General features: G+C 34.4%; 2 protein-coding genes across 3 annotated transcripts; one reads left to right on the plus strand and one right to left on the minus strand.

The window, feature by feature from the left end:
* LOC110711002 (peptidyl-prolyl cis-trans isomerase FKBP16-1, chloroplastic-like) lies at positions 1-6,118 on the plus strand. Its single transcript, XM_021889367.1, has 8 exons — positions 1-150; positions 1,575-1,754; positions 1,847-1,887; positions 2,998-3,091; positions 3,389-3,449; positions 4,179-4,224; positions 5,763-5,833; positions 5,933-6,118. Exons 1-8 carry the CDS (start codon positions 83-85, stop codon positions 6,008-6,010), a joined length of 639 nt encoding a protein of 212 aa, XP_021745059.1. The 5' UTR covers positions 1-82; the 3' UTR covers positions 6,011-6,118.
* A 95-nt stretch (positions 6,119-6,213) lies between these two features.
* Positions 6,214-11,709, minus strand: LOC110711001 (disease resistance protein RPM1-like). 2 transcript variants are annotated; one of them, XM_021889365.1, is made up of 4 exons: positions 11,153-11,709; positions 9,216-10,146; positions 8,222-8,826; positions 6,214-8,057 (listed from the first exon to the last, which is right to left on the minus strand). In XM_021889365.1, the coding sequence occupies exons 2-4, from the start codon at positions 10,136-10,138 to the stop codon at positions 6,763-6,765; spliced, it is 2,823 nt and encodes a 940-aa protein (XP_021745057.1). In that variant the 5' UTR covers positions 10,139-10,146; positions 11,153-11,709; the 3' UTR covers positions 6,214-6,762. The 2 variants fall into 2 exon arrangements, with proteins under 2 accessions (XP_021745057.1, XP_021745056.1); XM_021889364.1 differs by lacking the exon at positions 11,153-11,709 and having other exon boundaries at positions 9,216-11,125.
* Positions 11,710-11,954: the final 245 nt, after the last annotated feature.

Consider the following 11,954-nt stretch of genomic DNA (forward strand, 5'->3'; position numbering starts at 1 on the left):
AACTATTTTGGTTCACTATATTTTTGGTCACACTCGTCAACTCATCATTTTTAAGCTCAACAAAAATTCAGCCTGCATAACAATGGCGTTCACGCCTGTCACTTTGCCGCAACTTTCAATTTCTCTTCCTTGCCCTTCATTGCTACCACGGTAATATTTTATTCAAAATTCTACATTTATTTAATTTAGGTTATTTGTTATTTTATTCTGAATTCCCAATTAAATCTAAGCTTATTTCAGTGTTCAATATCATCTATTTTTTTTCTTTTTATTTTATTAAGAATTATATATTTTTTTTCCGAATGTTGGTAGTTGAAATCATTGTTCAATTTGGAGCGAAGTCTTATCAAATTGAAGGCAATTTGAGAATTTTATGGCTAATTTGATATGATATATGAATTTGTAATGCTTTGAATGTGAATTGTTTACCATATTGAACTTGGGTTATATAAAAATCTTGATAGGGTTTTTGGATTCCATGAAAAAAGGTATGATTTTTTTTTGTTCCGGTAGTTGCTTTATGACATTTAGAATCAAATTTGGTTAGAGAAATTGTTGCATATGATTGGAATATACTGTCATTAACAGAAAAGAAAGTTACCTGACATTAAATTAGGAAATAATTGGTTGGCTGGCTAACACTGCTATAATGCAACTTTTTCTTTGAAATCATAATAGCTTGCTAGTCACTTGCAATATTAAAATCCTTGTTAGTCGGCGATGATATGTAGTTGTCATACATTAACTCATGTCCTTCGATAGAACGGGCGATGATATGTAGTTGCCTAGTTGGCCTAAATAACTGGAAAAATGTGATATGATATACAGTTATACACCTAGAGGATAAGCTGTTTTTGAAGGAATTTGCTAGTATAAGAATTGGCAATGTATAATTGGTTTTTCGGGGTAAAATGGGGTGGAAATATCCTCTCCCTAAGAAGTTAGTTTCATATTCTTCTCCGTTCTCTTGTAGATACAGAGACGAGAGAAGTATCTACTCTAGAAATAAATGTTGCATTTTAATCATTTTGCGTTTTCTTTCTTCTCTCTTTCCCTAGTTTTCTCCATCTCACTAAAGCAAGGAACCTATGTTCTCCATCTCACTAAAGCAAGGAACCTATGTTCTCCATCTCACTAAAGCAAGGAACCTATGTATAAAATACAAAGTAGTTTAAAAGCCGATTAAAGTTCTATTGAACTTAATATACAAATCAATTTTTTTTTTTTTAAATCTAATACAATGTAAAGAAATTTCTACCAATATTCATGCATTAATTGATGAAAAACATGAGGTTGAGAATATTGCACCATTCTTTCTTTTGCAAAGTAACCTCTTGTTCATTTGCTACCAACAGTATCTTTACAATAAACTTATACTCCCTTTCTCTCTCGTTTAAATTGTGAAAACATCCCACCACATTAAACTAATTACGACTTTGCTGAAATCAGAAGCTTTTTAGAGTAGTGACAGTTTTCTTTGTTCGTCAATTTGAGTACATTATTTTTTAATTGAAAATTTCTGTGTAATCCTACACTTGTAGAGACTAACTTATAATCTCTATCGTCTCTTACAGTGGTACTACTAGAAAACTCAATGTCACTGCAAATTACTCTGTTTCCAATTTTGCTTCTTTGACTGCTAGAAACCTTTCAAGGAGGATGTTACTTTCCATGGGAGCTATACCTATCTTGTATAATGTAAATCTTGCTCTTGGTGCACCAATTCCTCAGATGGAGGAGCCTGAAATACTTCGGTAAATTGCCAAGTTTTTCCAGCATTTCTCTTTTCTATAACTGGCATGCTACTCAGCTCATCTTCTGTGCAAATGACATTTGATGTTTGAAGTATCCAGTACCAGGAAGCTTCCCAGTGGAGTAGGGTTCAAGGTATATTTGTCATTGGACATCATGCTTTCTTGCAAGGTTGCTGGTTTAATTATGGTCCTGAACTTGATGTTTCCTTGTGTATCAATGTATTATAACATGAAACTTGTTCATAGTCTTTATACTGAAAATTTCTGCTGCAAAGAGTAGTTTTCATATTCCTAGAGTTTCACTCTTGTGGTCTGTTGGCTTTTTGCCTTTTTTGTATGTAGCCTTTCCCTTCTGCCAAGATGTGCATACTTTCTGTCTAGAGTAATTTATGTGCTGCCCAACCAGTGTACTCCAAAGAGAGAACAGCAGTATAGGAGTTTGCGAGAGAAAGAAGGGTGTGTAGCACTAAGTAAGTCCATTATATGCTAATGATTGGTACCATCAGCAGAGGTACAATACCTGTTCATTGCCTTGACTCAATCGGTTATTATGTGTTTAGATAGGGTAATTTTAAGAGAAGGGGGAGGGAAGAGAAACTGCCTTGTTTGGATATGATTTGGGGAAGAGGGAAGGGATTGGAATTGGAAATTGGAGGGATTGGTTTTCTTTCCTTTTTAACAAGCCAAATCCTTTTGATGTTGAAAAAAAAAGGAAAATGCAAGCTCACCTCTTCACTTCATTTCCTTTCTCTCTCCTTCCCTCTCCTTTCCTTCCACCATAGCTATTTAAAATCTTAAGCACAGTGTTAGTTTTTGTCAAAAATTGGAAGGTGGAGGCAGGGGATGGACTATTCCAACCTATTATGTTTGCAAGATCTTTTTCTTCGAGCATGAAATACCTTCGTTTGAACCCCTGAGATCTTTTTCTTCGAGCATGAAATACCTTCGTTTGAACCCCGGATATCTTTTTCTTCGAGCATGAAATACCCTCGTTTGAACCCCGGGAATCCTGGAGATAACATGGTGAAACTTCTAGACTAAGTGAAATGACTCCTTGATACATTCAGGTAGGATTAGGATACACACTAGCATCAATCGTTGACCCTCAAGTGAAATCTGATCCATACAGCCCTTAAACCTATTACTTGTAAATATCATCTATGCCATCGCACATGTATAAGGGATGTGCTCCATACATGGTTCAACCATAGAAATTTTCTGAGTCGATTGTGGTCTGTTTCAGATATTGTTGATGGAGAGGGACCAGCAGCTAAGGAAGGAGATGTTGTAGCATTTAATTATGTTTGTCGGCGATCAAATGGGTATTTTGTTTACAGGTATGTGAATTACATATATCCTCCCCCCACACCCTCCAGCTTGTTCCTTCTTTTCTAATCTTTGTGCTATGCCATGATTTCATCGCCTATTATTCTTCTTAGAATAATTTTGGATTCTTGATTCCTGTAACTATAATTTTTAATCCCTTTCTTTAACCTTTTTTTATTTTTTTTTTATTTTTTTTATTTTAATCAAGTTCTGGAAACTACGCTTTATTGTTTCACTTCCCTTCTCCCATTATTGTGCAAACCACCTGTATGTTCCCAGGCTTATTCTGTTTGATGCATATGATTCAGCACAGTAGATCAATTTACTGGAGAAGCCATGCCTGTTACACTTACTCTGGATGAAAAACAGGTAAATACCCCATGCAAAAAGAGCTCTAAAAAGTAAGGACATAATTCTAGGACATAGTTTCTTTCTGATTACTCCTTTAATAGTACTCCTAACTCTTATATTGATGCAATGGCTTGTTGGTGCATTGTTTTTCTGCTTTAAATTGTAATGAGTTAATAAATCGTCTCTTAAAAGGCCTGCTGGTTGACGTGTTTTATTTCATTTTTCAGTTTTGAAAACAATGAAACAAAAAAGAAAATCAGGAAAAAGTGGTTTTCACTTTTCTGTTGTCAATTTTCTAAATAACCATAATTTCAATAGGTTTGTCTAATTGTTGATTCTTTATATGACATATATTTTATGATTTTCAAAAACAAAAATTGAAAATTACAGTGATACCGAATGGACCCTAAATTGTCTAGTTCTTTAAATTTTATTTTGGAGTAATAGACCTTCAATGCCTTTTTTCAATGTGGGTTTTGTTATTGATTAGGAACATTTTCTCTTAATCTGTGCCTCTTGGCACTTGGATATGTATATATACTACTCACTTTTTACCCCTTTCATTGGCAGAAGCCTCTTGAGAGGTATAGGGGTCATGGTACAGTATGGTGCTTCTTGATGCTCAAGGATGTATTATACTATCATCTTGGGTAGCTTGAGCATCTGTGCAGCCATAATGTGATTCCTTTTGGAAAATATTTATAAATGTGAGATGTGTAAGTAACTAATATCATGTGTTGTAAACAGATCATAAAAGGCTTGAAGGATGTATTAATTGGCATGAAAGTTGGAGGTAAATTCTGAATGACATATTGGGTGAATATCTGTATTGTTTGAGGAAGATATGTTACCTGTTTGCTATTGGACTTTTGTATTATTGCTTGAGCCTTGAGCAATACCAAAAACGCCACACGTGGTACTACTTATTAATGTGTCAAACTTTTGAAAATTTTTGAGTCCCCTTCCTAAGCTGATTATATTCACTTAGATGTTTATTTTGATGCATGTATTTGAATTTCTGAAGGTGATATGGATTTTCCAAAAAGTGTTGCTCTACAGTATTGTCTGGAATCCTGAATCAGCTTCACTCCTCTTTTCTCTTATTAAAACGATTAACTCTTTCTTGTCTAAAGGGGAAAAACCGAAAAATGCGGCTTTTGACTTGCATGTGACAGATTGACATATTGCTTTAATTTGATCTAAATCTTGGTAGTGACATGCTCCTTATATAATTAGAGAAATCTGAAAGGTTGATTACTGAGCATATGTGAAACATCTATGCGTATATTCTAGGTTGAATCTTGAAATTGCAAATGATTTAGTATGGGACTAATCTTAAGCTTTTGGTGGTTGCTGTATAAACCTCTGCCGTTCTTCTGGAAAGTTAATCAATCTATTATATCTGCTTAAAAGATGTTGGCTATCTACCTTAGTTTAATGCCTGGGTTTCCACATCTCTTTTCTTATTTCATCCTCCTAGATTTTTGCATCTCTTCAGTTCTGATCTCTTGCAGCTGGCCAAGAAATGGAAATTGCTGTGTGAGCCTACCGTAATTCAAGGAATAAAAAGCAGGTTTATCACTTAAGGTCAATCTCATAGGCCTGATCAGCATCTAGGCCACATGTTTCTAAAAGCCTAATAAAAGAAAGTGAATAACAAGCTCCATCAGAGACCATAGTTACCTTTGTTGTGCTTCTACAGTGACTGGAATCATCCTTTTGAGTCTCATAAGAGTATCCCAGACAGTAACAATGACTGGTTATGGTTTATATTGGCAGACAATAATATGATACGAGTTGAACTTTTGAGGATTCTTGAAATCCATGTCAAATTCTACCCAAATAGTATACATATACGGAGTAGCACTTTATTCTAGATTGAGAATTTGCAGGTCAATCTTTTGGTAGTTTATAAGGGTCTTGAACCTCCCAAAAATGCCTAATTCAAAGGAATAATTAGGGACTCCCAGGTGAAATTCCAAGATTTTTGGTGCCACTATAAAAATTTCTGTAACATAATTTTACTGTTGCATGTGGATTATCATTTGTTTTAATAGTGGTACGTAAATTCACTGTTGAATCTGTAGATGTTTGCTATCTCTTTGTTGTTAAGCTGTAACCCTTATCTATGGGCCTGCTAGTTTTTATTTCTTGATGTAATACTGCTGACTTTCCCCCTTTGATTTTTCTTTAATGCATCTGATGTGGTTTGATCTTGTTGCACGTTATATATCCTTAACTCTTTTTTTGATGGAAATCCTTAACTTTTTACTTCTGGCTTCTCTTTCTTTATCAACTAACTGGAGTATATGCTTCATTGAATACTTTTAGGGAAGAGAAGAGCCTTGATTCCGCCATCAACGGGATATGTAAATGAAAGTTTGAAACCCATCCCAGAGGAGGTTATTTCTCTTAGATGGAGTAGACTTGTTATCCGTTTCTCCTTTTCTCCTCCATACTAATATGTTTCTAGACATTTAACTCATGGTTGTTCATTGCAGTTTGGCCCTCGACGTAGCCTTCTGTCCCATGCAAACGAGCCTTTGATCTTTGAGGTGCAGCTTTTGAAAATATTGTAATGCCCTTTATATGCTTCGGTTATCACATCTTCTGTAATTATGAAATTGATTTATATGAAGCCATTTCTTGATTTATTGAAGCTCTTAATCTAGATCAGTTATGCCTGCTGGATGATACCCTCTTTGCATATGAATATATGTTACAGGTCTCCGCTGTTTTTGTTGGCTTTGTGACTTATGATATATGAACAGTTGATAAGAGACATAAAGAACATAAATCAATTCTAATTATGATGGCTTGTGAGCATAACCTGTTATTGAATGTATGAGTAACCTCAAGATTATGTCACGTGTCGTTTCCGAGTACCCTAATACTCAATTACTCATGTACTGTTCATAATGATGTATCTCCCTTTCCTAGTAGGCTTTTTCTTTGTTAAGGTTCTGAATACTACCTATTCTCATGTCAATGTCCATGATAGTGCATCTTCTTTAGTTCAAGACTATTTGTACTATTCATAGACTATTTTTGTTTTACTAATCTACGATTAAAAAATGTTCTTATAAATGCTGTTGGATTATACTTACATTTGTATAATCGAAATATCATATGTTCTTGTGTAATTGTATGTGAATAGTGCACATGTAGAAATGTTATTATGTTGCAACTAAAAAAAAAAAAAAAGCGGAGGAAGTATTTATTTTATTAAACCATCATACAGTATGAATTAGAAGGTTAGAAACTTAGAATTCAATCTTTTGTAATACTAAATACTCGAACAAAGTGAAAAAAAAAAAGCTTGGAAGATAAATCAATTGACCCTTTGCTTAGGAGATTTGCTTGGTTTAAACTCTTGAATAACTTCATTTATTTGAGGTGGAAGGGAAATGTTCTTCAACGTCGGGCAATCTCTATGTACAGCCAGACGGAGCTGAAGTAGAGCATTTTTTCCGGCTTTTACTGTCTTCAAATTTGTTAACCGTCTGATACGTAACACTTGCAGTTTCCTCAGTCCCTTGTAACCAAAATCCAAGACCTTACCATCATATGCATTATCAAGTTCAAGCACTAGCAATTCTTGCATCACCTTGAGCTTTTCTAGCGGATCGCTCTCAAAACCTGAGTTTTTCAACAGCAACCTAACCAAATGCTTGAGTTTATGTATCCATATTGGCAATTGTTTTTGCTTCAAAGGCCCTATTAAGTAAAGCCGCTCTAGAAATTCAGGAGGAGATTTGATGTGGCTCAAATCAAGAACATCTTCATCACTTAGCATTCTGACACTCAATGATCGGAGCTGTTTCATATTTTCTAACGCCTTACAAAAGGGCTTTATGTTCTCCTTCTTCATATTTACTATTGCCAACCTTCTCAATTGTGTTAGCTTGTCCAAACCAGGCACTAAACCAACAATTGGTTTGGAACTGCCATCCTCCTTTTGTGAATTTTCTTCTTGTAATTCCTCCTTTTGAGGATCCCCCTTTGGTAAATATAGACTTCCATCCACAAATGCTAGCTTTTGCAGGTCCTTGAAGTTACTCAATACCCCTTCGGGTATCTTTACTGGCACCATCTTTTCGTCTTCATTATAATGGCATACAAGAAGATGTCGGAGCTTGTGAAGGCGATTTATTCCTGTTGGTAGCTCCTTTACATCAGTGTTTTTGAGATCCAAGGTTTGAAGGTTCCAGAGTCCACCTATAGTTTCCGGCAGTTTATTAACCTTGGTATTTCTCATGCTTAGATAACGCAAGTTATGCAGTTTTCCCACCACTCTCGGGACATCAACAAACTTGGCATTTTGAAGGTCAAGTACTTTTAGCCGGAATTCAGCTTCCTGGAATGGCGATGACCATGCAATCGGAAATTTTTCAAGTTGGACAAATGAAAGGATTGAGCGGACACTTGAGGCAATGACTGTATTTGGTGCATCCTTGTGAATCGAAAGCCTTCGACATTGATTGTTTGTGCTTAACCTGTTTTGCGTTAACACTTGACAAAAACTCAAGTCTGCCAACTTTTGGAACATTACATGTTGCCACATACAAGGAAGTATTAAAGTCCTGTTTCTTCCTGTTTCGTCGCTTTTCAAGAGATGAAGCATACCTATAAGATGCATATTTGTATGTCACAAGGAGTTCTAACATTTTACTTATTTTGTTAGAACTTAATTTCATAGGTAAAATAGAATAGAGCCTTATATCCTAGAGTTATTTAGATTTTATATGGAAGAATGGAACCTAAGTACATATTCTGTTTCGAAAACATACCTCTTTCAACAAGTTCATTAAGATATTCTTCTGCAGCTTCTTCGAGAGTGCTATGATCCTTGGCTTCCACAAAACCTTCAGCAATCCATAGACGAACTATTCTCGTTCTTTTGAATTTGCAACTTTTAGGAAACATGCATAAATACAGGAAACAAGGCTTAAGATGATAAGGCATCTCGTGGTAGCCGCTGAAGAGTAGATTGTCCTTGCTCCACTCCGGTGATACAGGGTTGATTTGGAAATTCTGATACAACTCAATCCACTTATCCGTGGTTGAGAAAATTGCCCCTACTTTCTCAATCAGGAAGGGCAAACCATCACATTCTTTCACAATTTTGTCCCGTAAACTTGTTAGCTTCCGAGGGCACTTTCCTTCGTTCCCAAATGCCTTCTTATTGAAGAGACGCTTGGCCTCTTCTTCAGATAAAACTTGCAGATTGTAGGCTTCACCGTAAGTACTTGAAGTCTTCCAATAATTTGCATTGTGTTCACTTTTCATTGTCATTAGTATTCGACCACCTTTGCTGTAACTAGGTACCAGAGTAGCCTGAATGATCTTAGACAACTCCTCCATTTCCGAGACATCATCAAGAACCACCAAGTACCTGTAAACAGAAACAAACGTCGGTACTTATTCAGCTATCTTTTCCAAACCTTATTGTTTGAATCAATGAAGGTATATAATTAACACCATCTATAAACGAGTAATGTTTCATATTAATCTATTGTTCAGACATAGTAAACCGAATTATATAAGCTGTAATAGTAAGTTTTACACATTGCAATGCGACAAGTGACTCGAATGAGTTACTGAACTGCTTGATGCAAGTCACTGGATCATTATTTTGAATATCAGGTAAATACAGCTGACATTTTTATTAGCAGAGTAACAATAGTTAGGATTATTCCTGTCAAATACGAGTAAGAACTGAATATCAAAGAATTAGCAATCATGTTCAGGAATAGAATTATGAATGAAGTCTGCAAAAATTACCCTTTTTTGGCATCGTTTATCATTAGGTAACTCCTTAAACGATCAGTGATCGTCGCCTCATTATCTGGTAATTTCTGCACTTCTTCTACAGAAATACTGTCAGCAGAAACATTGTCTGCAGAAGAATAACTATATATGAACTGTTTAAACAAACACTTGAGTAGAGCAACACTTGAGTAAGGCTTGGTTGCTGTGATCCAAGCATAGTATGAGAAATTATTCCTTTCATTCTCGTACACTTTTTGAACAAGAGTTGTCTTCCCAAGTCCCGGCTGACCCCAAACTGCTAATACAAACTGTTTACCGTCATACTTCTCATCCTCCAAACGTAATTTCTTCTTTACAATCAATTCACGTTCCTTAAACCCTACAAAATTTTCCTCATCCTTATAAAGCGGACAAGTTCCAGGGTCAAGCTTCTTTTTCCCCGAATCTTCCTCACCAAGAGCAAAAATCGTTTCCTCATATCCTTTTCCATTTCCTTTTATTTTTTCCATTGCGTTTTTAATCCTTACAATCGAGCAAGCAATCCCACGTTTGTCCTTGTAACCCTCGACATCTTTAGAACTTTGATCTAATATTTTCCACATTCCGATCATGCACCCTTTGTCAACTTTTTCGCTTTGGTGGCCTAATTGTTGTTGCTTAATCAGCTCGTAGTCATCTATGATATCTTCAATCTTAAACACCAATGACCTTAACTTACTCACTTGCTTGAGCTTATCTTTTGATCCATCTTCTATTCTGTCTACCTTTACCTCGACCTTCTTCAAATAATCTTTAGCGATATCCATTTCATTTTTGATGTCACTTACTAATTCCGGGACACTCTGAAACTTTCGTGTCTCGGCCTGTAGTACAGGTACAACCTTCTCCAACAGAAAACTCAGCAATTTCTCTGGTATTGGTATTGCTAGAGCCATAACTTTCACTGCATACATATAAAAATACAGCAAACTTTCATACAGTTTAAACACATACTATAGGAAACTTAGCAATTTTTTTGGTATTGGATTGGTGTAATTAATATTAATTTCAAGTTAATATTTTTACTTTTAGTCATCTTATCCAACGTCCTTGGGACGTTCGTTAGCTTTTACCTTTTTTTTTTTTTTCTTTTAAAACTTTAATTTGAATTGCAAAATGAAATTGTGGAAATGAGATGTATTGTGAGACCTAATTGGCCTTTTTATTGGGCTTCCTCTATCCCAAAATATATAGTGTCTATTCAGTTTGCACGATATCCTTTGACACCATCAATATTTATAATTACATTAGTATATAAACATTAAACTAACACATTAAATAATGATGAAACTAATATATCCTACCACATGATTATATTTTTTGTACAAACTAAAGAGAAATTTAATATGAAAATAAAAGTGACGGAGTAGAGCAAATTAAAGGGATCGGAATATATCATGGTAATGTTAGTCAATACAGTACATAGTAGTTCTCTTTCTCTTTCTCTATGAAGTCAATCAATATGAAGTTTATATGTTTTTTCCTTCACATAGTAGTATTAGTTTTCTTGTGAGTTATGTGCAATTTATTACATAAAAATTTGGTATAGTTTATGGCCTTATAATCTAATTTTTCTAGACTTGAAATCAAAATAAAATAAAATAATATAAAATCACCATATACTCATATAGTCGTAAGCTAAGCTAGTAACCATTGGCATTACAACATTCCTAGACTACAAACTTCAAAGGTTGCAATCTATAGATATCATGTACTCATAAAAAATTGAGTTTCAACACGAAAAAAGATCTAACTTACCATCTACTAGCACAATTTAATCTTATCTATTTTCTTGAAAATTCTAAGGTATTAGGATGAAGATCAAGCACTTGTTCATTATTACAAATGTAGTATAAAAAATATTCATATTTTAAATAAGATTAATAGATGAGGAAAAAAAAAATATATACCTGGAAAATTTGTAGATGTATAATATATATATACTTCGTATGTCGTTTAGACCGGGTTAAACCGGTTCGTCGGCCAGCTGATCGGAGGCTAAGCTTGCTAGCTTAGTGAGAGAGTAGATCAGACTTTGGATCGATCTTGGGTTGGTTGTATGTATATATATATTTGTATATCATTTTTAAATGCATAAAAGCATTTATAAACTACATACTAATCTAGCTAGTTAAGCTTGGGGAGCCTTGGAGTAGTTGTACTGTATTTGTCATGAACTTGGAATTAAAAAGGAAAAGACATTATAAATACATTAGTTGAGTTTTTAAATTTTGAAATACAACTAGTTGAATTAGTATGAAGCATATAATTAGAATTAATCTAGTTTTTAAAGTCAAACTTTGTTTGTCATCTCACAACTAGCATTAATTTCTTGTTAAAGAAAAAAGAAAAAAAAACTAGCAATAATTATAAACTTCACAAAATTTTGATCCTAACTTTTTACACTTACATATGTGTATAAATATGTTGTCATTGCTTTTTGTTTGGGTTTAATTTTAACCCTCCTTCGCATCAAATAAAAAAAATTGTTTTAAAAAATTGTCTAGACGATTTTATAATTAGGAAAGTATGTTAGCTAAATATAATAGAGATGATGAACGTATAGAATTTACTTTTAAACTTTGAGTGTATTAGATACTATACTATTTTATAGGGACTTAGGGTAATGATTTGCAAGCAAGCATTTACACAAAGTATTGGGTGGGTGATCATGTGTGTTTCAGCATGAGTTCACTCATCCAAAATAAACTT

The sequence above is a fragment of the Chenopodium quinoa genome, unplaced genomic scaffold (genome assembly GCF_001683475.1).
Source record: "Chenopodium quinoa cultivar QQ74 unplaced genomic scaffold, ASM168347v1, whole genome shotgun sequence".
Lineage (NCBI taxonomy): Eukaryota > Viridiplantae > Streptophyta > Magnoliopsida > Caryophyllales > Amaranthaceae > Chenopodium > Chenopodium quinoa.

What these genes read in the sequence shown, in the direction of transcription:
- LOC110711002 (XM_021889367.1), top strand. Translation starts at nt 83, where the DNA reads ATGGCGTTCACGCCTGTCACTTTGCCGCAACTTTCAATTTCTCTTCCT. An exon ending in AATGGGTATTTTGTTTACAG is followed by an intron (nt 3,092 to 3,388) that starts GTATGTGAATTA and finishes CATATGATTCAG; the next exon opens with CACAGTAGATCAATTTACTG. An exon ending in TGAAACCCATCCCAGAGGAG is followed by an intron (nt 5,834 to 5,932) that starts GTTATTTCTCTT and finishes TGTTCATTGCAG; the next exon opens with TTTGGCCCTCGACGTAGCCT.
- LOC110711001 (XM_021889364.1), bottom strand. Translation starts at nt 10,156, where the DNA reads ATGTATGCAGTGAAAGTTATGGCTCTAGCAATACCAATACCAGAGAAA. An exon ending in ATAAACGATGCCAAAAAAGG is followed by an intron (nt 8,827 to 9,215) that starts GTAATTTTTGCA and finishes TTCTGTTTACAG; the next exon opens with GTACTTGGTGGTTCTTGATG. An exon ending in TAATGAACTTGTTGAAAGAG is followed by an intron (nt 8,058 to 8,221) that starts GTATGTTTTCGA and finishes TGCATCTTATAG; the next exon opens with GTATGCTTCATCTCTTGAAA.